General features: G+C 32.0%; 3 protein-coding genes across 3 annotated transcripts in view; 2 read left to right on the top strand and 1 right to left on the bottom strand.

The window, feature by feature from the left end:
• Positions 1 to 27,157, bottom strand: part of LOC149409333 (sodium-coupled monocarboxylate transporter 1-like) — a 113,136-nt gene that overhangs the window by 42,759 nt on the left and 43,220 nt on the right. Inside the window, exons 7-9 of the mRNA XM_089649909.1 lie at positions 22,917 to 23,135; positions 18,721 to 18,848; positions 10,711 to 10,853 (exon numbers count right to left, since the gene is read on the bottom strand). Of these exons, the coding sequence (XP_089506035.1) occupies positions 10,711 to 10,853; positions 18,721 to 18,848; positions 22,917 to 23,135 (490 nt within the window). The remainder of the gene's footprint in view (positions 1 to 10,710; positions 10,854 to 18,720; positions 18,849 to 22,916; positions 23,136 to 27,157) is intronic.
• Positions 256 to 5,153, top strand: LOC149409335 (uncharacterized). Its single transcript, XM_089649756.1, has one exon. It carries the CDS (start codon positions 1,226 to 1,228, stop codon positions 2,126 to 2,128), a length of 903 nt encoding a protein of 300 aa, XP_089505882.1. The 5' UTR covers positions 256 to 1,225; the 3' UTR covers positions 2,129 to 5,153.
• Positions 5,893 to 10,087, top strand: Iris (iris). The gene has a single exon (XM_089649755.1). It carries the CDS (start codon positions 6,076 to 6,078, stop codon positions 7,831 to 7,833), a length of 1,758 nt encoding a protein of 585 aa, XP_089505881.1. The 5' UTR covers positions 5,893 to 6,075; the 3' UTR covers positions 7,834 to 10,087.

The following is a 27,157-nucleotide window of genomic DNA, read 5'->3' as shown; positions in this document are numbered from 1 at the left end:
AGGTAAATTATTTATTTATTACTAAATTTGTGCCCAATCTCATTCAACAAAAATACTTAAATTAAATGGAAAATAAATAAATTATTAATATTTTTCGCCATACAACAAAAGAATAACATTTCCTAATAACTTATTATCTTGATATTTATCAGAAAAAGAGAAAATTCCTTTTATATGTAAAGTGTTCCTAACAGTTTTTTTGTGAAATCTACAGATTTCCGTAAAATTCCGGGGCGGGTTTTGCAAGTGGACGACTCATTTATTCCAGCGTTCTGTTATGTACCCCAACATACTAATGTACCTAGCTTATAATAATGCGTAATATGTATTATCAATGATGATCTAATTAAATAACTACGCAGTTAAGCTACTTAAAGGATATGACTATAAAAACCACATCCCAGTAAAATATTATATTATTATATTTGCACCACAAATATTCAATGATATTGTGACACGTAATAAAACTGAATAGTATATAAGCCATACAAACTCACAAATCATTGTCATTCGCCTTTTCACTGTTATACCATAACCATTGTAACTTTGAAACTTGTCAATTGTAAACTGTTGTAAATTCAATAAACTTGATTACATCTTTTAAAGTACTTACTTATTGTGTATCACATCCCAAAAAGCAGCCTCTTCACATCCAACAAATATCAGGAGATATTTAAAGAAGGAGCTAAAAACTAGATCTCACTTAGCTCGACATCAACAACATCAGTGTCAAAAGTGGGATCACAACATTGGTGTCAGAAGTGGGATTGTGATATCAAAAATCATCGATTACCTGAAGACAACTAACTGAAGTCACGTTTTCTACTGGGACTCCAGATAACCTTCAAATCGAAGCAGACGTTTTCAAGAGGACCACAGCTACACGTTGCAGCCCTTGAATCGAAGTCATCGAGACCCAATCTGCAAAAGAACCTGTTACGAGAGCTACGTAGGAGAGACTGATCACCCCTCCACGACAACTCCTCGGAATGCAGATAACTACACAACTGTAAGTTACTATTTTACAAATTGACGAGTACAAATTGAAAAGACGGTGTCCGCAGATTAGAATACTTCAATCGAACTGCTTAAAAATCCAACATCAGAAGAACGAAAACATCTTTACAACAGCAAAATAATTGTGATATTTAAAACTTAAATTGTTAGAATCAAAAACAAGAAAAAAGAGAAGAAAAACTTTTCTCTAATTTTTCAAAGTAAACAAATGGAAGCCGACTCCGCTGTAAAGGGGAAGGAAGCAAGTTTAGCAATATTAATGAAATTTATATCCCCATTTGATGGAAATAGGGATAAGCTAACACCATTCTTACTAAATTGTGAAAGAGCTATCCAATTGGTCAATGAAAACCAAAAACAGCTTTTACTCTTTTATATATTATCACAATTAACAGATAAGGCACAAACGGCATGTTCTAATAAAGTTATTGAAAATTTTGATCAACTTAAAGATTTCTTAAAAACTAATTTTGGAGAATCGAAAAGTCAAACGCATTTACTAATTGAATTACAAAATTGCAAACAGAAAAATGGAGAAGATATTTCTACTTATATGTTCAGAATAGAAACATGTGTAAAAAAATTAAAAACTTCTATCAATCACTCGACTGTAAATCGAAATGAATTGGAAGGAAGATACGCCAGTACAAATGACTTGGCTTTACAAACATTCATTATTGGAATAAATACTAAAATTTCTGAACATTTAAGGGCACGTATGCCTAATAATTTAAATGATGCATTTCAAATAGCGCTTGAAGAAGAAAGATTAACCTCACTTTTAAATAGTACAAAAAAATTAAATTTAAAACACTGTTATCATTGTAATAAGGATGGACACATAAGTGAGAATTGTTATCGAAAAAATAACAATAAAAATCCAAATAAAGTGTACAACTTTGTACCACGGAATAAAAATTTTGATAAAAAGAAAAATCTTAACTTGCCCGAATGTACATTCTGTAAAAAAAAAGGACATCTGGTAGATAACTGTTTTTTGAAAGATCCAAGTAAAAGGATAAACTTTAAAAGAGGAACACCCTCTACTTCTCATGCAATCAATCATTTAAACGCGTACGGATCCACGTCATGCATCGCGACGTTGGAATAGAGAACATGGCCGATGCCAAATCAACTATTGTAACTAACCCTACTAAACTCAATGTACAAGATGGTTATGATATGTGCTATAAAATATGTGTTGTAAAAATTAACAGAGAAAGACTATTAAATCTTCCATATGTTAAAATACCTTTTGGTAATAATAATAAAAAATGTAGTCTCTTAATAGACACAGGCGCAGCAATATCGCTCATAAAAAGAGATATTCTCGATAAAAATAGTATTCGCGAAATAAACATAAATAATAAACTAAAAATTCAAGGAATCGGAGAAACTGAATCCACTTGTGAAACAGATGGAACTATTGAACTTAAATTTCATGAAAAAATAAATCACGTTTTTCACGTTATATCTAACATTAATATAGAATACGACGGGATAATAGGAAACGATTTCCTAACTAAAAATAAAACAAAGATAAATTATGAAACAAACCAATTAATTCTTTTAAATAAAATAATAATCGACATGCATAACAGAATTGTTCTGTACACGCTTCAACCAAGATCAGAGACTTTTCTCAAAGTTAAAGTTAAAAATAGAGATATCAAAGAAGGCATTTTGCTAGACTTTGAAGTAATTAAAGGAGTGAAAATTTCTAATACACTCACTAATGTAGACGAAGATGGAAGAGCATTGATATCGGTATTAAATACAACGGAAAAAACTGTGAAGATTCATATGCTGGAAATTACACTTTCCCCATTCGACCTACCGCAATCTATTTATACTATGACTAAACAAATTACGAACTTTGGACGTGTAGATTCAGTAAAAAAACTTATCAGAACAAATCACCTAAATAATGAAGAATTAAAAATTCTAATTAAAACATGTGAAGAATACGCTGATATATTCTTTATGGAAGGCGACGATTTAACCGCAACAACCGCGATTAAACATAAAATCACCACCACAAATAACGTTCCAATATTTACAAAAACTTATCGCTATCCAGAAATACATAAACAAGAGGTTAACCGACAAATTGATAAAATGTTGAAACAAAAGATAATTAAACCTTCTAATAGTCCTTATTCGTCACCTATATGGGTGGTCCCGAAAAAATTGGACGCAAGTAATGAAAAGAAGTGGAGAATAGTCATTGATTACAGAAAATTGAATGACGTCACAGTGGGTGACGCATACCCCTTGCCAAATATAAATGAAATATTAGATCAACTAGGAAGATCGAAATACTTTTCAGTATTAGATCTAGCTAACGGATTCTTTCAAATAAAGATGGAAGAAAAAGACAGTGATAAAACAGCATTTACTGTCCCATCGGGTCACTATCAATATGAAAGGATGCCTTTTGGGTTAAAAAATAGTCCTGCAACATTTCAGCGACTTATGGACACTGTATTAACAGGCCTACAAGGAGTAAATTGCTTTGTATATCTAGATGATATTGTTATATATGCCAATTCTCTAGAAGATCATGATAAAAAACTCAAAACGATATTCTCAAAATTAAGAGAATACAACTTGAAAATTCAACCAGATAAATGCGAATTTCTAAAAAAAGAAGTTGCCTATCTTGGACATATAATCACTGATAAAGGAGTTAGTCCAAACCCTGATAAAATCAAGGCAGTCTCACAATTTCCAGCACCGAAAAACCCCAAAGAAATTAAACAATTCTTAGGACTGGTAGGATACTATAGGAAATTTATTGACGACTTTGCTAAAATTTCTAAACCTTTAACATCACTTTTAAAGAAAGACATTAATTTTGACTGGACAGAAAATCAACAAAACGCGTTTGAAAATTTAAAAAATAAATTGATAACAGCACCTTTATTACAGTACCCAGACTTTTCTAAACCATTTGTATTGACAACAGATGCCTCTAACTACGCAATCGGAGCGATACTTTCCCAGGGAGAAATCGGAAAAGATTTACCCATTTGTTACGCATCTAGAACACTTAATTCCGCCGAAGGAAATTACAATACAACAGAAAAAGAACTACTAGCTATAGTATGGTCGGTGAATCACTTTCGACCTTATATCTATGGAAGAACATTCACTATAATAACTGACCACAAGCCATTGACTTGGTTATTTAATGCGAAAGATCCAGGTTCAAAACTAGTTAGATGGAGATTGAAACTAGAAGAATATTCATATGAAATTCAATATAAACCAGGAAAATTAAATTCCAACGCTGATTGTCTATCACGTATACCAGTAAACGCATTTTCAACTAAATTAGATATGACATACAAAACTTTTTTAGAAAAACACAAAGAATTAGTTTTAGATGATGTAATAATTAATGAGTATGACGATAACTTATTAAAAAGTAACGATAAACACGTTGCATATCCTACATCAATTGACCTCGATGACTGTGTACCGTATTGTACCGACATTGTTTATCAATCTAACGAAGCCGAAATATTCAAGATAAGCGATCACGAACTTTATCAGACGGAAACCACAAAAGGAAAAACTAAAACTTACTACCATATATTTATAAAAGTAAACCACTATGATAAACCATCATACCCGGATGTATTTATCGCTTTAAAGAATTTGAAAACCAAATTGATAAGTAAGAAAATAAAAGAGTTCTCAATATCGGACTTTAATGATTCATTTAACCAAATAAATTATGATAAGCTAAAACAAATATTATCATACATATTCCATAAATCAGATATAATAATTAATATCTACAGGAATAAAATCAAAAATGCTGAAGTCAATGATATCCCTAGAATACTCTTTGAGAATCATGATTCACCATTAGCAGGACATTTAGGATTCCACAAAATGTATAATCGCATAAGGAACCAATACACCTGGAAAAACATGAAAAAATCTATTGAAGATTATATTAAGAATTGTTCTCAATGTCAAATGAACAAGACTTACAGGAAAAATAATACGGCACCCATGATCATAACGTCAACTTCCAGAGAACCTTTTGAAAGGCTAGCTCTAGATGTAGTAGGTCCGTTACCTGAAACTAAAGATGGAAATAAATTCATACTTACATTTCAAGATGACTTGACCAAATTCAGTCAAGCATATGCAATTAAAAATGCAACTGCAGAAGAAACAGCAAATAACTTCATAACTTTTGTCTCATGTTTTGGTATACCAAAAGCCATATTGACAGATCAAGGACAAAATTTTGTGTCATCACTTTTTACTCAAGTGACTAAATTATTAAATGCAAAACATAGGACTTCAACACCCTATCATCCTATGACTAATGGAGCCCTAGAGAGGAGCCATGCAACTTTGAAAGATTACCTTAAACATTATGTGAATCAAGATCATACCGATTGGGATAAATATTTAAATCTCGCAATGATTAGCTATAATTCAAATATTCACTCTACAACGAAGTTCACCCCTTACGAATTAGTATTCGGGAAGAAACCGGTAATCCCCAATAATTCAATTAGAAATGAAACCCCCACGTACAACGACTATTTGTCAACCCTTAAGTACAAACTCTCACAAACACATCAAGTTGCGAGAGAACATATAGAAAAATCGAAAGAAAATTCGAAAGAACGTCATGATGCACATGCTTATGAACATCAATATAAATTAGGAGATCTCGTACTACTCAAACAACATTTGAGATTACGAAAAGCTCTCTCCTCAACCTTTAAAGGACCGTATGAAATAACAAAATTAAACTCTTCCGTGAATGTAACCCTAAAAATAAATAATAAATTCATAAAATATCACGTGAACGAGATAAAACCATATTATAAAAATAAATAATTCATTTCTTTCAGATGGATTGTCACGTTACTCATAGCGTCGAGTCAAGGCAACCATATCGATATAATTAAAAATGGTAGTGGATTATTATATGATACATTAGGAACATTAAAAATATACAGTGACTATTGGACCTTGGTAACATTCCAAGATACTTCTAAATTGATACCTCATCATATAAAAATCATGGAAGTATATGAAAGAACCAATACTGAGTGTATAAAAATGACATCACATGATTTGGAAAATCACTGCAAAACATCCCTTGCATCTATAAATTCGGAACTGAACGACATTGAAGTAAAACTAGACGCAATAACTCACTTAATTCGGAATTCAAATGAAGAAAAATTACGAGTAAAACGAGGATGGTTTGATGGAATTGGACATGTATTTAAAACCCTATTTGGAACATTAGACTCTGAAGATGCTACATACTACGATGATGCGATCTCAAAAGTTATTAAAGACGACAACCATATAACGTCTCTACTAATAGATCAAACTCAAATAGTGAAATCAACTATTATTAACTTCAACGATACTGTTAATAAATTCAATACAAACGAACTGTTATTGAACAGAAATCTAGCAAAAATACAAGATTTCCTAAAGAACGCTCAAGAAATCAATGAAAGAGTAAATGCAAACATTGTTCTAATCAGTCAAATAAATTTGTTACGAGATGTGACAGCGAACTTAAAATTAAGAGTGGAAAATATAATAAACTCTATTATGTTCAGCAAAAGCAACATACTTTATCCAGGGTTAATAACACCTACACGGATATATAAAGAATTAAATGATAATATTAAGTATCTAACACAGGGAAGACAATTACCAACTCCCTTGACACTTAATAATATACACATTATAATAGAAACCGCAACATTGACTTCATATTATATGAATAATCGAGTTATATTCATTATCTCGATTCCGTTAACACAGATACAAGAGTATACTTTATACAAGGTTATACCTCTACCAATTCCACACAACCCCAAAAATCCAGAAGTATTTTCATTAATTCAAAATGAATTTAATTATGTTGGAATAACAAAATCAAAATTGACCTACATAAGATTTAACAACATAGATAAATGTAAACCGATTATCAACCGGCAATACATATGCAAAGAAGAAAACGTTTACTCAACCGAAGATAATGCTATTTGCGAATCAAAAATCTTAGCGAACAGTCTATCTAAAATACCTAACGACTGTCAAACTAAAACAATCTATGGAAAAATCAATATCTGGCATAAACTCACTAATAACAGATGGGTATATGTACAATCTAATAAAACCAGACTAACTATTGATTGTACCGACAAACAGTTCACAGAACACGAATTACTAGGAACAGGAATACTGACCTTAGACAAAGGATGTAAAGCATATACAAAATACTACCAAATCACGGCAGAAAATGATGTAACCACAAACATTACCTTACCACAGATCGACCTTAACATAATTCAGGACGACTGCTGTAACAAGAAAAAATATAATCAAACTTTACCACAATTATCTCCTATCGCGATAACTAATATAAACTTAGATGAATTAAAATTAGCAACCTATAAATTAGGGCAATTTGATAAAGAACTCCATCAAATAAAGAATGAGAGTCATATTGTTAAATATTCGAGTTACTTTGGTACAACAATGTACTTATTAATCGGAATAATCGTGACTTATATGTCTTACCGAATATATAAAAGGACGAAAAGAAATTGCTGTAGTCAAGATGGAATTTGTTTAAAAATATACAATCAATGTAATACAACTCGAACTACGAGGACCCATCCAGCTCTTTCATTTAACAGTCTAAGAAATAACAGAGAAAGTGTAGACATAAGTACTTCTGAAGAAAATATACCAATAGCTTCGGAAAGACTTACAAAACCAATGGTTTTGAGAGAAAATACTTTTACGTAAAATAAAAATAAAAATAATAATATGAAATTTAAAATTGAAAATTTAAAATAAAAATTTAATTAAATAAAAATTAAAAATAAAAACTCTCAGTCTACCACTGTTTAAAAAGTACACTCGTAATATTATAACCAATCTTATGTAATGATAAATATTATAAACATTACTAACAGAAATTGTAAAACGTACTAATTTACCATGTTTATTGGATGTATGTATTTTCCTATTTTGAAAGCCATTATGTATAATAAAATACCTTAGAGTATTCAAAAGGCTTATCAATATAAAATATGTTAAAAATTGTAAAACATATTATTGTGCAATAATACAAAATTATTGTATTTAAAGATATGGAAAAAATAATCCTATCTAAATTATAAAAAGGATGAAAATTAAAAGGCTTCTTATTCCTAAAAATACTATACCACAAGAGTATGTATTATGATTGTAAATAAAAACAATCGTGAATCATTATAAAATCTCTAGAGTTGATTCATTTTAAATACTTTACCGACATGTAAAACCAAGTATTGAGACTATACTCATGTGAAACTTCGAGTATTGTTCGGAATATTTTAGTCTTTGGTAACCGGAACCACTGACAATATAAAAATTCATATGATATATGAAATACATATGAAATACATATGAAATACATTCAATGAATTCATTCATTATGTAAAAAGTTTATAAAAATTAATTATTCTACTTTATAGAAATTAATTATTCTACTTTATAGAAATTAATCATTCTACCTTATAGAAATTAATCATTCTACTTTATAGAAATTAATCATTCTACTTTATAGAAATTAATCATTCTACTTTATAGAAATTAATCATTCTACTTTATACAAAATAATTATCTTACTTTATAAAAAAAAAAAAAATTATTTAACTAAAAAGATATAATCATTTAAATTCAAATCTTATAAAAAATAAAATGTAACGAAGAAAATGGCCATAATCATAATATTAATAGTATGTATTATACAAATGTTATGTCAGACAATTTATCTTATTTGAAAAATATTGCTTATAAAAAACAAAATGTAACTGAAATTTTAGAATAGGAAACAAATATGTAAACAAAACTGCTAATATTCAAAATGTAAATATGATTACTGAGGATAATTATACAGGAACAACTGAAAATGTCATAAAGAAAAATTACAAACCAGCATTAGAAAGCTGTAAATTTGCAAATAAAAGACTCATCATTCAGATGGCAACCTGCAGATTAAGGTGTAGACCTTAAGAATATAATTACAACTATTTTTGATTAAAAAACTAATAGTTTCCATTCTAGAGGGGAGGTGTTATGTACCCCAACATACTAATGTACCTAGCTTATAATAATGCGTAATATGTATTATCAATGATGATCTAATTAAATAACTACGCAGTTAAGCTACTTAAAGGATATGACTATAAAAACCACATCCCAGTAAAATATTATATTATTATATTTGCACCACAAATATTCAATGATATTGTGACACGTAATAAAACTGAATAGTATATAAGCCATACAAACTCACAAATCATTGTCATTCGCCTTTTCACTGTTATACCATAACCATTGTAACTTTGAAACTTGTCAATTGTAAACTGTTGTAAATTCAATAAACTTGATTACATCTTTTAAAGTACTTACTTATTGTGTATCACATCCCAAAAAGCAGCCTCTTCACATCCAACAAATATCAGGAGATATTTAAAGAAGGAGCTAAAAACTAGATCTCACTTAGCTCGACATCAACAACATCAGTGTCAAAAGTGGGATCACAACAGTTCTGCTGCACCTACACAAACTGAGAGGAAATCAAAATGGCGATATTTGCCGATGTTAACTGTGACTGTGATAGTTTACTAACAACTAGGCCGCCACAGTCCCGCCACAGCCCGCCCCGCCACAGCCGCCACAATATGTTGTGTTTTGATGATACTCGGTTTAACCGACTGAATCAAATCACAGATAAATGAATCGGTTTTATTAGGAAATTGAGGATACTGTTTTTCCAATCATTATTTCTCTCAATAATATCTAACGTTACAAAAAAGCAGAATTTCTGAACTCTGGAAAGGTGCGATTTGCATAGTTTTTCTGTCAGTAATTTCTAGTTTAACTCAATATTTTCCACTTTTATATAATATTTTACAAAAATGAAACGTATTTTTTACATTAGATTAATTTGTAAAAGTAAAATAAAAGTTAAAATAAAGTTATAAAAGTAAAAGTTTTAAAATACATTCTAGGCCATAATTTGTAAAACGAGTTATTTACACGAATATGTGTAATATAGAATGTGTGAGAGGAAATTTTAAAAATTGTAATTGTATTTTAATAGAGTCTTTGATTTGGAAATTCTTTCGTGCCAGCAGTAAAATAGTGAGAAATATATTGACGAATAAAGAATTTTCAAATCCAAGTAAATGTTACTTCTAGAAAAAACTACGGCTAAAATATTAATCATATATTTTATACATATAATATTGCACCACTCTTGCATGCCTATACAGGAGTAGCGCAATGCAATACATTACATATAGCAGTGTAATAACATAAACAAAATAAGAAAAATAATGTATTGATATAAAAAACTAAAAAGGAATGAAATAATATTAAATATTGATTATGCAAATAGTTATTTATGGAGGAACAAAATAACTTTTTTATTTTTGTATTTTTGCCAACTGCTCCCCACCGTCTTGATACCAGTGAGGCTATGGCATCTCCAATTAGAATATGTTGTAAGGCAGGAGCTAGTGAGGAGGGGAAGGAGATGAGGAAGAGGAAGGTGGGCAAGTAACTGGCTATTCAGATCTGGGCACAAAAACGGCTTACTACTGTTTTCCAGGGGATAATGTAGAATGTTACCGTAGAGTTGGCCCAGGGGAAGAACATTCCCAACGAGAAGAGTCCCAGCAGGCTGCCCGCCGTGATGCCCGCAAGACTCTTGCCGGCCTGGATCAGCGCACCCATCTTCTCCACCAGGAACACCATACCGACGCAAATCACACCTGGGACAACAAATATCACAATAGAGCTCATTCACATCTACCTACACTATGCATGGCAGACACGTAACGTTTCATTCAAGTCCATGTGGTCGCGATGTCAATTACTTTGGAATTCAAATTAAAAAGAATTCTATTTAAGAGGAAGCTACAAGCCAAAAATGTGTAAATTCTTCATGGTATGCCTTATATCGTCACGAATATAAGTAATAGGCATTAAAATCGCTTGACATACGAAGTCTAGAAACGCTCGATTAGAAACGCAAAAAACGGTTTTTATTTATTTAGTAAACAATTTTGTAACAAAGCAAAAAAGTTAATCAAGGGAAACTGTTTATATGTTTCCATGTATTATGTTGAGTAACTGAAATGTTTATTTGAATTCTACTCATGGGAAACGATAGAAAATGCTTCAATTTATCTAATGCATATATTTTTAGTATTCATAATGTAAACCAATGCGTTAAAAAGATTAATCGAAAATAGTGATTTACCATTGAGCTTCGTCTTAATGAGAATTGTAATCACAGTTGCGTGAACATCGCTCTCGTAAAACTTACTGACCAACGGTGACGTGTTCACACTAAACGCGCAGACATTTACAGTCTTACACAGACATGCGACGAACACATAAAATATTATAGCTAAGATTGTACGTCATCTTCGTCTTCTTCGTATACGATTTTGTTCATAGATAATATATTATCAGCAATTAATTTCGTCGTGTCTGCCACGTTACCTGTCTGCCACGCACGGTGCCACTAGATGTAAATAAACCTAAATACAAACATTTTTTATAAGGTATCCCAGCGAAGTTGGTGAGAACCAAAGATAATAAAATAAAGGCAGCTATACCTACGCCAACATCGTTCACCCGTACTACGCACAGCTGCGCACCGCCTATGCTTCTTTTGCACACCGAACATATACATTTGATTGAATAGCCGCATTGATAGTAGTTAGTGCAGTTTGGTCGCTGTTCCGTGACTTTCGGCGTACTTCCATGGCACACCTCTCTCCTTTTCTATTATCTACGATACGATCACAGTACTTACACAGACGATTTGCTTACATACGGCACACGTAAAACTTGCTAATCGACTTCAGAAAACAATTATTCTAGTAAAATTAGTAAAAAAACTTCAATAATTGCAAATTTACTTGGTGACTTCATTTTATTTTAAAGGAAATAAATCACTATGTATTCACCACTAATTAAAAGGTGGTGAATACAAAGCATTTTTTTTTCTTTAAATTTAAGTTATTTTTGGATATAGTAGTGAGTCGCGAGAACTAGCAGGTTTATAAATTAATAACATTTTTTAGAACCTCAACTGGAAGAACTAACGTAGGAAACAAGACGGTGCTACGGCCCATACTGCTCGAGTTTCAATTACGAAACTGCGACAGATGTTCCCTTCGCGCCACGTCTCTCTGAGACGTTTCGTGGGGTGGCCAGCGCCTACACTTGGTTTTGAAAATGTTTTTATACATCAGCTTTACACCTTGAAAGGACTCAATGATTGAATTAGGGAGGAAAACGCCGCTATACCCGTCAATATGTGTCAAAATGCGGTCGAAAACTTCAGAAATTGCCTTCTTCAATGTATTGCTACTGGGTACCATCATCTTTCTGATGTCATTTTCAGGACTTGATGCATAAAACGGCATGATGTACAAAATAAAATGAAAAAAATACTATTTTTTGTAAGTTGCGGAGTTTTTTTTAAAGCCCTTCAAAACTGCACAGTCTGTTTTGCTGCACCCAATCCAATACTGCTATTAGAGTAGATATGGAAAAAAAAATAATGCAGATTTCATGATGCCAGATATGGTAATCAGTATGCAGTATCCACACCAGGAACTATTTATTGAATGTGCAAGACCTCTGCCGTAGGTCATCTAAAGTGGTTCGCTACTTTTACTGACTTAGCAGAGGTGCCAGTGTTTATGAGGTGAGGTATTTTCTAGTTAGTCCAGATATTGGCGGTAAACCCCAGATTCCTACCCACCTCTCCATTTCATTTTCAATCCCAGAACTTTCCTTCCCCCAAAACACCCTCCACACAGCGTCCCCAAAGGTGACATTTGCTCAGAAGGAAAGTATTTTTCTCAGTGTGGAGTTTCTGAAAAAATAAGTGTTGTGAAATAAAATGATTAACTAGACGCACGCTAGCTTTGACCTCTCCGAGGAATGCATAATTATTTTACAATAAAACCACACTTTGTGCATGAATTTCAAACATCAAAGAGTGACGGTTGGTAAAATAAGCATACAAAGTCTACATGTAATTACATATCAATTTGTATGCAAATTGCGTTAATTTTTTTTAGCTGATTCTTTCTTGATGAACAGAGCTTACGATTAAACATCAGATAAACGCAAAGCTCAAAGCTAATTGGAATTGAATTTTCTCGGTGATTAGAACGTTAAAGACGAAGTAAATGATTCATGACAATAGAGCCAGTTGAACAATAAATTGCATTTAAGCGTTGAGTTCGTGAAAAAAAATTGTAATTATGTAATATTGATAGATTAGACTGGTAGTGACTATATTATGTCCTATAAGATGATACTCTATAAGCGGCTTACTTTTTGATGACATCTGAATTCCCCCCACCCCCTCTTAAAATGAGAAATAAATAAATCATACCACTATTACCTTGGAAATCTTAGCTCGTGATACTTATTTGGTTCCCGCTATGATTTTTTGTCACTCTCCGGGAATATTTATTATATTTTTTAGACATTTTTAATTGTATGAAGGAGATAAAAATTGAACTTTTATTTTTTATTTTTTTTTTTATAGTGAATACCTCACAAGAGTCCCAACTGCTCCCGTCTGGAGCCAGTGAGACTATGGCATCCCCAATTGGGGGATGTTGTGAGGCTGAAGGTAAGTGGGGAAGGGAAAGAGGAAGGTGGGGAAGTACCTGGCTATTCAGATCTAGTCACTAAACACGGCTAAAGCCATTTGGAGCAACGTTTCAATTCTGAATGGTGGTCTTACACCAGGGCGATACTGGTAGTATCTTCCACTCTGGAACGTGCCGCAAATATACTATATATTATTTTAATTAATTAATTGTGAAATAACACAAATTAATCAAATAAAATTTATTTGCGCACGCCGCGACCTTCGGAATGGCAGTCCAATGCGTTACCACTGGACTATGCCGGCCGTCAAAAACGTGAACTGACAGTTATCTTAAAAATCCGTAAATAACCATAATAGGACTGTTTTCTTTGTATTTTTAATTGTCTCAAATTTTACGATGTTTTAATTAAAAATGTTGCGTTAAGCTTTTTTTTCAACTTTTTTCATGTCCAAATTCCAAATATATTTCTAACACAAAAATCTAAAAGGTAATTTTATCTTGTTTCTAAAATATTATTTTTTTACGACATCTTTAAAATGAAGAAATATATTTAAAATACTAGGAAATTTTCCGAAATTCGATGAGAAATTATTATTATTTCGTGTTTATACAACAGATAAACAACCCCCTTTGATTGGAAAAGCAATATTTATGTCTTATGTATCTTTCCATATAGATACTATTTCATATAATTTTTTTGTATTTTACGTTTCAATTAGTAAGGTTTTCAATTAAATAAAAATTTCACTACATTTTTTAGTAATACCGATTACATTTCATAGTACATCTAAAAGCCACCAATATTAATATTTCAAATCCCAGCCCAGACAGACAACGATCGGGAGCATATAGGGAGCAGTGGAATATTTTTTTAAATCCGGAAGCCGGAGCATATTATAGGGAGCAGTAGAACATTTTTTTAAATCCGGAAAAGCTGGCGTGGAAATAAAAATGAAAATTGAATTCACAAAACAGCACGAAGTTAAACAGCAAACTAGTTATTTTGAAACATTTATGCGGTAGATAATTGGCTTGCAGGCTTCCACCAACGCAAACTTTCTCAGTGTATTTTTTAAATCGCTGGAGACGGTTCATTAATAAAATCATTTTACCTACTTACCCGACCACTTTGAAATCAATGCAATTATGGAACATTCTTATTTTTAAGGTTGGGGATTTTTACTTTTCATCATATTTGATAGTCGTCAAATAGACAATCCGTAGGTACCAATTATGTATATTTAATTTTTTTAACGGTTTTAGCTTTTGATCAAATTATGATCAGCTTTCAAGAATAATGCTCATTTTGTAATTTACATAAGTTGATCAATAGTTGAAATGAGTCGAGAATCGGATGAGACTGTTCAAATGAAATATTATTCAATATGCGCTGATGGTCGATTTATTTGCAACAGATTTCTGTATCGAGTCACTAATCAATTCAATAACCCAATGCCTCTCACATATTTATTATCCGTAATTGGCAGCATTATATTAACGACGAGACAAAATTAACAAAAAAATTCTTTTCAAAATTATATTTATACAAATGATCACGTACAATCTTCCCTCTTCGATCAATTTTTCAATAAATGCAAAATAAAATAAAATGAAATTATTATTTTATTCAAATTTAAAATAAAAATCTATGTCTACTAAGGAACCAAAAAACTTTCCATATTCCTTTTCAAAGAACCAACTTAACCTTCTCCCAACTTCTGTGAGTGTGTCGATTATATCGATTATTTCGGTAGCATCTTCTGTAGTGGCAAGATTCAGACAAAAGAAGTTGTCGACCTTAATATTCAAAAATGCGTAACTTTTAACTTGTATTAAGTTTTCCACTGCCTTCAATAACAACAATAAATGCCATCAAAGTTTTGCCATCAAATCCAAGGTCCGACGGCAAGTCCATGTGTTATGAGTTATGACTTTCAATATTGTGATATTCACCCGCAAATATTCTTACCCAGGCTTTGTGTTTCAAACTTGATACAAACTAGTAAATAAAATAATTATTCAGTTCCAAGTTTGAATTCTGAAGCCGCAAAAACTATTGAACGGTGAGTTTTGGTTGAAAAGACAGTGAAATTTTTTTCAATTATCAACCTTACAATATATATAAAAAAATCTTTTTCTAATATTTTTCGAGTTACAATGGGTCATCAGCTGATCAAAAATAGATCTTAAGCTATAAATATAAATCATCGGTGTTTAGCGATGAACGTTCAAATGTGAAAATATCAAAATGGAACCCATTCATCGATTTGACGGTTATCCAATATAATTGAGTTCGCCACACCCACGGAGGACAGAATTAAAAATATATATAATTGTAAAACGATTCGACACGAATGTTAAGGCTGTTTTTTTTAATCTGGACTCTAGTGACAGAACCTGTGTTCTGTATTATAAGTGGACATGGTTAGGTAAAAAATAAATATTTAAGTTAGTTGGAAAGTGTTTACTTTGTCTTTAAAAAGAAAAAAGATTTTTTTAAAGACAAACGAGCAATCGCTGAGCAAACGCCGCGGCACCAGTAGCGGATAGTGAAAAAGTGGACAGAAAAAAATCTCAGTAGGTACATAAATGAGTTTCTTTTCCAATCCAAAATTAATAAAATTCGATTTGTTAGAAAAGCAGAAAAGACATCGCGAATAGTTTAGGGGTGACTATATAATTTTTCCCGGTATCAATATTTTACCAATAACGATAAATAATTGAAACATCAACTTGACTACAAAAAAAAACAATTTAAATATTATTACATAACGAATGCCTTATTACTGAGTAATACCAATTGGTACCTACAGTGTATTCTAGAATATGCTATTGTCATGTGGGTAAAAATTTACAAGACTAAAGCTCCGAAGAGGTTTAAATATATATTTAAATATGTAAATATTATTTCGTATAGGTATCTATCCTTATTACTTTATAATATATAACTGGTTTTCAGATAGAGAAATTATAATATTAATATATTTATTGTTTTAGTGTTTAATTCTTAATGCGTTTATTTATTTTATAGTCTTGAAATAAGAAACAGCTGTAAAAATAACAAAAACCAAAAAAATACTTAAATACAGAACTTAATAATAATATTATTAATGATTTACATCAAATTTAAAAATAATAATAATAATATTCATGACTAATACATGCACACCTTATTATAACCAAAATCTGTTCCAAATAAAAATAAAACAAAAGTCCGCAAAAAACATTGTTCTGTTTTTATTGATTTTGATGATTTTTGACTGAAAATGGTTCTCGTTTCCATTACTGTACCTGATCAATAAAACCAACGTCAACACTTCGTTAAAACCATGTTCAAACACAATTGTTGATTTATATGAAAATCGTATAAATCTACATTACACGCCTCTGCTGCATAGCAAGCAATAGCAATTATAGTCCCTCAGTGCTGAGCACGTCATTCTATGTTGTCTGATATTACAGTACGTAATATTAAGTCGATAATCCTTTATATATTCATGATTCTGAACTGGGATTAATAAACAATGTAATTATGCGTACGTATGCAAGTAAAGTATGATCAAATAACACAATTTATAACATTTTATAGTACGTAATATTGAGTCGTTATTCCTTTATATATTCATAATTCTCAAGTGGGATTAATAAACAATAAAATTACGCGTATGTACCTATGCAAGTAAAGTATGATCAAATAACACAATTTATAACATTTTACAGTACGTAATATTGAGTCGTTATTCCTTTATATATTCATGATTCTCAACTGGTATTAATAACCAATATAATTACGCGTATGTACATATGCAAGTAAAGTATGATCAAATAACACAATTTATAACACTTTACAGTACGTAATATTGAGTCGTTATTCCTTTATATATTCATGATTCTAAACTGAGATTAATAAGCAATGTAATTACGAATATGTGCGCAAGTAATGTATGATAAAAAAAAACACATTTTATAAAATATGTATTTTTTAATTCGGTAAAAGATATATAAGTACCTACATATTATTACAATATTCCTAACATATACATTCACTGTACTAGACAATTATTTTAATTTCCTGTTTATTTGTAATGTGTATTTGGCTCATGTATCTACATTTTTCAAAATTGTAATATTGCTGGGTGGTCTGTGTATGTATAGTAATAATAAAGTGAAATAACGGTTACACATCAAGTACATCTGCCAATTACTCTGTTACAATTAGTTGAAAGTAAGCCACCTCTGGGCTGGAGTCCCAATGCATTTGAATAACCCGCTTGACCCTGCGCAGTGGATTTCCGATCATCCGATCTGATTAACGAACCAGTGTTAACAAATCGAAACCGAAGTCTGTTTTACAAATATTTAAATGCAGATTGCTTGGAGGAATTGCATTAATAAATCCTTTCCTTAACCTGCCTCGTTTACTGAGACAGGGTTATCTTTTGTGATGTGTCACATAAAAGAATGTCACTCCCACAACTGAAATGGGTCTTGGTGCAGTTTATTGATCTGCCATTTGCTGTGTATGAAAATAAATTAAGTGAAACGCATTAGCTATTCAGGAAGTTGCCCACGAGTAAACTGCGTCACGGAAGGTGAACAGAATCGTGATGTGAATGAAATACTTTGTAACCTTTTTGTGTTATAAAAAAAACTTATTAAGATCAAAAATGGGGACCAAAATTAGGGGATACCTGGCTGTACCGGATATTATCATTTTAACTATGGTACCTACTCTAGTTAAAGACCATACTTTCGCAAAATAAGACGAATTTTTTCCTTATTTGTGGGTGTTTCTAAAGCGCTACATAAAACAACTGCGCTCAGTGTAAAATTTTATTGTTCATTTAGTTCATTTCACATAATTTTAAGCTGATGACTTCAAGTGCTTTGCTGCTGAGCATATGTTTTTGTAATATGCATAAATAATGTTTTGTAAAAAATTTCAAACTATTGAATTATAAACCTTATTTACAAACAAAATATAACTTACCTATGATGATGACGATAATTTTCATGATGAATGAAGCTGTTCCTTCCGAAATAGGTTTTTTGTATAGCGGCCTTATTAGATCTTCAAATATTACTCCAGTCATTGAATTCAGGCCTGTAGACATAGAGCTGTAAAAAATAATTCAGAAAATGTTTGAAATATGTATAATATTTAACCAGTCTTTTTTTCAATAGTGGTTCTTGTCTTAAATAACTGGGAGTTCAATCTTACATTATAAGAGAGGGAAAAATTCCTTCATATATATAAAAAAATTAGAATGCTGATCTTTTTGACGTTATATATATATATATACTCGGCGTTACAAAAATCGCACTTTTTGCAAAATCTTATGAGACAATAAAGCGATCGTCTCTTTCGGTTGTGTAGCATCGTCGCCCTAATCGCGCCTCCGGGGGAATCCACCAGTCTCTTGAAACCGTTGGAAAACCCGTTGAACGCAAAACCAATTATGTTTAGTTTCCAATCAACATCACTTCATCGCATTTATGATTGCATTAGTTCCACCACTTGAGCGGCTTCGTCAGCAGTGGTATCCATTTTAAGGGGTTGTTTTGCAGTGCTAATTATTCAAGTGTGTCCTCTTCAACGTTCGGATAGATAGATAGATAAATGACCTACAATTGACTTAAACTGCTCCTTTTATAGCCCAGGAAGATGACACAAGGTGTGTTCCCGTATTCGGAAAATTTGTAACGTTTATTGAATTAAACTACAGTCTGATAAGAGGTCGTTAAATGCACTTTCAATTCATATAAATATTATTTGGGTTAGATGTATTGGTTACGCTTGAAACTAATTTTTGATGATGTGCGATTTTTGTAACGCCGAGTGTATTTTCCCTACGTCTAAAGGATTCTCATCATATCAGTGCAACGGAGGTTACTGGCGTAGCAACGAAATACAATTTGGTGCGAAAAAAACTCATGAGCGCTCACCTAGTGAAAATCCAAGTTTTGCACGTTTTGGCGCTACCAATTTGTTTTTTATGAAATGTTTCTCAAAGCACAAGTTCCATAGTCGCTGACATTTATAATGCACAGATGGGATTCATTTCGAACTCGCTCTTAGACAGTATAATTAGCGCAAATGTTTTAAGTGTGTTAAAATTATAATAAAAGTTTACCTTATTTTCTTAACTTTATTATGGTACTTCACTGCACAAACACACCTTAGAGAAAACTAACAATACTTCTTTTAATATTTTTTTTTGAAATTGAATTCCATTTTTACTGATTCTTTCTCAATACTGAATTCGTTTTCCAAAAATGTTTTTTGAAAAGGTAAAATTTCCCTATGCAGCCTTCCCGTGTTCAATTCTCTGTAAGATAGCCCTCTATTATTGAACAATTATCATTTTCAAATTGACATATACATATTCATATATGTGAATACAACCAGTGGGAATGTAGGAAAAGAGATTGAAATAAAATGGGGAAGTGGTAAGTTGGGAAGTACCTGGCCAGTCAGATTTAGTCACCAAACACGGCTAAAGTCATTTAAAACAAGTTTCGATTATGAATGTTGGTTTCATCCGGGTGATACTGAAGTTTCTTTTAATCTGTAACACGCACAAATATTTTGTGTAGGTACCTATTATGTATTATTTTATATAAATTACCTGCCAAACACCGCAATTTAACATCAATTAAAATTAAAATTTAAAAGTTTTCGATTATACTCGCGACCTCTGAAACCACTGGGTTTTTGGTTCTCATTTAAACTACCAGAGGTGCTCTATGACGCTACCGTCGATCTTACAAAATCTTTTGTATATATTAAAATATAACGGTTTAAAATCTTTTATTTAGTACATATACTTTTTATTTATATAAAATCCGTTTAAAGGTACATGTGTGTTTTTAATCTTTTTAAACTTGATATGGGCAATTAGTTTGATAAAAAGAAGATAAAAATTATTTCTGAAAAATCTGTATTGACTACTGAATAATATATTCAAACATAAATGATATTTAATTTTGGACGTATTTCTTCAAATCGTGTTGTACCTATCAGGTAAAACAGGATAGTGACAAAATGGTAAAAGAAAAAAAAGAATCATTTACGTAAAGTTACTTTAGTTGTATATTTGTTTTCAATGTAGTTTTTTCACGGAACCGTAAACGACGGTATTTTTAATAAACAATGTTACTTACGTAATTTATACTATACATTATAGAAATACTATATTTTCATATAGGAAGGAAGTGCTAAAATTCTCTGCTTCGTTTGAGCGTCTGAAATTTATTGAGGCGTTGCTTCAACAGCTTCTCAGGCGAGAAATATTGTTTCCGACTCAGATTACCCGTTCGTGCGGCAGTCTCGTTATCCGAGTGATGATAAAACGTTTCGATATATCGATGTCTAAGTACGTCTACTAGACTAATTATTATTAACCTTTTTTAAATTAATCGCTTTTTTTAAAGTTATGTTATTTATCTTCAAAACTCTATTCACTTACGTAACATCTCACAATTGCGTCGCTGTCTGAACCTGCACAGAGTAACGGAAGGGGAACTAGATCGCCACTCGGTTGGGCAGCTTTGTTAGGCGGTTAAGGTAGGGGCTGCGGTGTTATTGATCTTGAAGAGACCCGAATTATATGAAGGATATAATTATATGTGGAAAAACAGATGCCGGTAAAACGAGTGAAAGAAACGACCCGTACTCATGAAGCTAAGATCATCTGTGAACGGGTGTTCCGCTCGTGTCCGTCGAGATTCGCGTGCGTACAACGGTGAACAGAGTATCAATGCTGCTAGCTCCTTCGAGCAGACTCCATCGAAATACCTGTAGAACCGATTCAACATTACGTCTCTGCATTTTATATGACAATAGGTCTATTAACAACGGATTGTCAATCAGACGAACCGCCCTCCTTTGCACAGAATTAACTTTTATTTGTACTACCAACAAAGTCTCAAGACTCAACAAAGTTTTGTGGTTGAATATTAAAAAACACAAATATGTTAAAAATGAGATGAAGTATTGTCCTACGTACGAGATTAAAAGCTCGTAATCGAAATTACGTTGCGTCCTTAAAATAATTATGTTTATCTGCAAATTAAAAAAAAAGATTGAAGCTTTAGATATGCGGACGTACAATGAAAAGGATCATGGATAGCGAAAGTCACAAACGAACAGGTACCAGGAAAACTCTACAAGGAAAGGGAGAAAAAATAAAGAAGCTTCGTTCATTTGATGGAAGGTGGCGTACGAGGCAGCTTAGTAACGCATGTCTCGTGCAGTGAGGTTAAATCTGCGAGGTGGAAAGTGCAAGGCAAATGTTGAGACTCGAGTCGGTCGTACATAGATAGCACCTAACTCTATGTGATGGAGCAATTTAAGCCAACAGAAATCCCTAGTGAAGGACTGTGAATGTAAAGAACTTCTATACTTGTACGTACATCATGATAAATGTGTCTTATACAGACATTTTTTTAACGCGTCGTGTTATATACAAGGTTACTTGCTGCGAGTGAATCAAAAATATGCTATTAGTAGCTAGCTAAAGATGGCCTAATCGCCGCTACACTGCGCTTTTGTCGCCTCGTCTGGCATCTCAACTCGATAGTCGCCCTCTAAAGTTGTCATCAGTTGAATAAGTTTGATTTATTTTGGTTTTATTTGATTGATTATTGTTTTTAGCTTCTCGTTGTTTATTTTTGTTTTGAATTGGCATGTTTGATTTGATTTTCAATACATGTTTTTAATTTACTTCCGAACCAAATAAAAATACCCAAATGAAACAGACACAAATAAAAAATCAAAATTATTAAAAAAGTACATAACGAGGTTTGCTAGATATATTTTCTGAGTAATACTAACTGCAGGCAGTTCCAGTAACTCCGTGTGACTAGGTACTAGCGGCTACAAGATTTTGGCTACCACTCTCCGAGTGAATTTAACAGCTACGAAATCGCCCAAAGTTACGCTACGTAGATGCCGAGATGAAAACTCAACACACCTCTGAAACGTGCTACGGAGCAACGAGTGCTATATTCTACGTCAGATTAAAGACAATTCATCTACCTAGTTTCTAAAATGTTCAATCTTTTGCCTGATCAATCATTCTGGTTTGTCACTGTTCTAGTTTGTCACTGTTTTGTTTGTCATAATTCTGTTCTGTCACTGTTGTGGTTTGTCACTGTTCTGTTTGTCATAATTCTGATTCCTACCTGAGAGCAGCGCTGAAGACGCCACTAACAAATATCCCCGGCAGGCCGGGGATCTGTCCGGCTATCTCCATGACGAAGTACGGCAGCAGCTGATCGCTCTTGCTAATGGCACCGTTCTTCAGCGGATCGCAGTCGTGGAAGGTTGCGTATATCACCAGCCCCGTATAGCAGCACATGGAAACGATGGACGCTATGCCCACGGCAAGGATGCCGATCGTTCTGTAATTACAAGAAAAAGTAAAAAAATCAAAAAATATATATTTACACAAGATGCCCGAAGGTGAAGTACAATAACTTCGTGAGGTGATTAGAAAAAAAATTTTGAACGTATGGAAAAAAAAACAATGGACACACCGTATAATGCTTTTTTTAAATACTACTAATGTGTCAATAGTGAAAAAATATTAAAACGAATACCAATGAGATTCCATCATGACTTAACGGTTTCAAATTAGAAATACGTTAACTTAATTATTTTATAATACAATAGAAATAATAAAATACAACACTGCCACCCTATAAATATATTTCAATTGATTTCTATTTTCTGTGAAATACTCTATTTCTATTATTGTAGAAAGCAATCACTTTGTGGTTTGACATATTTGATAAAATAAAATAAAATACTTTTTGTTTTAAAACCACGAGTTTTTAATAATTTTTATAACCGACCGGTTTCGCTTTACTCAAGCATCTTCAGGGTACAAATTATTACTAGACAAGAAGTACAAAGTGTGAGCTTAAATATAAAAAAAAAATTGAGGGAGACAACATGAAATAAATATAACAAACACAGAGAAATCATACAATACATTTACACAAGCACAAAAGACATGGGTAAAACCGAAAGATAATTATGTAGACTAATGGATTATAATAATATATATGGAAAAACAAAGCATCAACTGACATGGTGATATGGAGAACTTGGACATTTTTTAATGGTGGTATTAGGATTAAAAAGCATCTTCGTTGTCTCAATAATAACGGTTTCTCTGAATTTGCCAATCATCTGATTAGTAAAGTTATTTCTGTTATAACACAGGCGCTAATATTTTACATACAAACGGGCATGGTAACAGACTCAATAATCTTGAAGCACTAGAAATTAAAAGGTGTAAAAACCAAAAGTCCTATTCTTAATAATCTAGATATATCGAGTAGTCCAATATTAAGTTTGTTTCCAATAAACCATTAAAAAAGCCCAAGTTCTCCTTATCACCATGTCAGTTGATGCTTTGTTTCTCCATATATATTATTATAATCCATTAGTCTACATAATTATCTTTCGGTTTTACCCATGTCTTTTGTACTTGTGTAAATGTATTGTATGATTTCTTTGTGTTTGTTATATTTATATCATGTTGTCTCCCTCAATTGTTTTTTTTTTATATATAAGCTCACACTTTGTACTTCTTGTCTAGTAATCATTTGTACCCTGAAGATGCTTGAGTAAAGCGAAACCGGTCGGTTATAAAAATTATTGAAAACTTGTGGTTTTAAAACAAAAATATTTTATTTTATTAACTCTATTTCTATTTTATATATTAACAATTTTGTATTAGGGTGACAGATTATTTTAGATTATTTGACAAGGAGGGTCCTTAATTATTTACTGTTACTCAATTATATTGTGACTGAAATTTATTTTTAATTTTTATTACTTCACGCAGTGTTTCTCCATCTCTAGGTTCCCAGCAAAGGAAGCTGCTTTTTCACACAGACATCAAATAAAACGAAATTTAAAAAATCTCCAATGATTCTTGTAATACTGCTCATGTTTATTGATGGACCTGCGAAATATATCGATATCCAATATGTCCATGGCGAGTGTCTTATATTTTTACTGTCGCGATTTATCAAAGACATCATGAATATTTTAAGGGTCTAGTCGCAAATAAAAACATACAGACATCACGGATTCCCCAATTCAAAATGATACATTGATATAATGGTGTAAGCCTAAATTCCGGCAACATGATTCCTTTTATTTTACCTCATGTACAGTACCGGGAAAAATATCTTTACAATTAATGTCGTCGTGTGCATTCAGCAGAATCAAGGTCGGGGAGGTTTGTACTTCCTTCTCAAGAAAGTAACTATAAAAGCAAGCAATGATATTTTGGAATGATATTTGCTTAATTTTAAGACTGACTACCATACATTAGACTGGTAAGGTAATTGACCTGACCAACACCACCGAAAATTAGGAATTTAATGAAAAAAGGTTCAAGAGACACGACCCGACAACATCAATGATCTACAGGAGGCGCTGAAGACACTATGGATAGCTACGGATTCCACCTATATCGCCAGCCAAAATCCATGCCCAAACATAGTGATAAAATGTACGGGTTTAAATATACTTATAGTAACGAAATAGCCACATTAAAAGCTTGAATGCTAAGATTTTGTGGTTTCACTGACCGTCTAAAGATTTGTTTGACCAACTCTGTACCTATATATTTATGTATTGTTTTGTGTTTAATTCGTAGAACTCCATCTATTTTTTTTTATTAAATTAAAATCAAATTTTAAAATATAATTATTAAGTTCTGCAAGTATTTTTTGGTTTTTGTTATTGTTACAGCTGTTTCGGCTTTCAAGGTAATTTTCAAACTGTCCTCAAAGTTTGTAATATATATATTACAAACTTTTATAATTTATTATTAAAATTGGCTCATTAAAGTATTACGCTTCGTCGTGATTATTTTAAATCAATATAAGTAAGTCTGTGAGCGTCATGCAATTAGTAACTAATTATCTCCATTCGCTGCAAAATTGCCTTTCCGGTTTGCCTTAGAGTATGTCTCAATATGGTTTCAGCCTGTGCAGTGTATTTGCAGAAATGTAAACTAATTTTGTAATTAATTAAATAATATAACGATGTAGACGTAAAATCAGAAACAGTGTATTCGTGGGCGTGTTGTGTGTTATGTGGTACATTATTTATCGACATTTTTTTCGTCATTTGAAAAAAATTTAATATCTATTGGTACACAGATTTATTATAAAAAGGTCTGTAGCTACTGCTCCACGAACATAAAACAAACAAAACATTACAAATCCTCCGTTCAAATTCTCTTTTATGAAGTTTCTTAGAAATTACACATAAGTCGCAACCACGGAACTTTAGGCCGCAAGCCGTCACACATCAGATTCAATAATTATTTATTTGTATCATTAACGCCTTTCGGCTCTTATATAATATAACGTATAGTTTAAGACATAAACTACAACGTGATGTTATAACTACAAGGTAAGTAATAAAGATCCCTTATGAGCGTGTAAAATAGCAAACGATGGTAAATATAAGTTAAAAGGAAGCTACAAACGAAAAGTGTGTATTTTCTTGGTTTTCCTCATATTGTCACGAATCTAGGTAATAGGCATTGAGATCGCTTGACGAACGGAGTCAAAAGTTTTATAAATAATTTTATAAGAATGCAAAAAAGTTAATCAAGGGAAACTGTCACAGATAATCTTAGCTATAATACTGTAATTTTTTTTAAGTTGTTTCCTTTACTCGTTCATACATTTCTATTGAAAAATATTTTTTTAGTAGTTAACATTTTTTTGAGTATTTTTTATTTATTTGTATATTACTCAAGGGAAACGACAGGAAAACCTTCAAGTTATCTAAAGCATATTTTTTGGTATTCATAATGTACACCAATTCGTTATAAAGATTAATAAAAATATTGATTTAGCATTAAGCTTAGCCTTAAGAACATAATTGGTTTTCTCAACAACTGAATAATGTGCTCCAGTATGGGCTAGAAGCGCCCACTCTTCCATATTTCAACTTAATGCCACCATAAGAACCATCAGCGGGACTTAAAAACCAATATCTTTCACTTAGCTCCCCGTACTTGCAAATACAACCCCTCCAAAAATCGAAATATGTAAATGCCAAAAATTACAAAAATACTTTCGAGTTATAAAACGGTAATAAATGTTATTCAAACGCTATAAATTATAACATCACTTTTGAACTCAATGATATATCACTCCCAGGCAGCTCCATAACGGGTTGCTTGCGAATCGATACAGTCTAAATACGTGATACGGCGACCGCAACGATACATGTATTTATATTTTAGGGTAGGTATAAATAGCATACCAGAGCCGCGTCATTACTATTCATTCGACACTCTTCAATTTATATTATTGATTATATAGATAGACAGATGTCATATTCAGCAGAAATCTACAACACCGACAGTTTACTGACTACAAAT

Source organism: Hesperophylax consimilis, chromosome 31 (assembly GCF_061612785.1).
Source record: "Hesperophylax consimilis isolate HC1 chromosome 31, BYU_Hcon_1.0, whole genome shotgun sequence".
NCBI classification, from domain to species: domain Eukaryota; kingdom Metazoa; phylum Arthropoda; class Insecta; order Trichoptera; family Limnephilidae; genus Hesperophylax; species Hesperophylax consimilis.
This window is presented reverse-complemented; position numbering and strand designations above follow the sequence as displayed.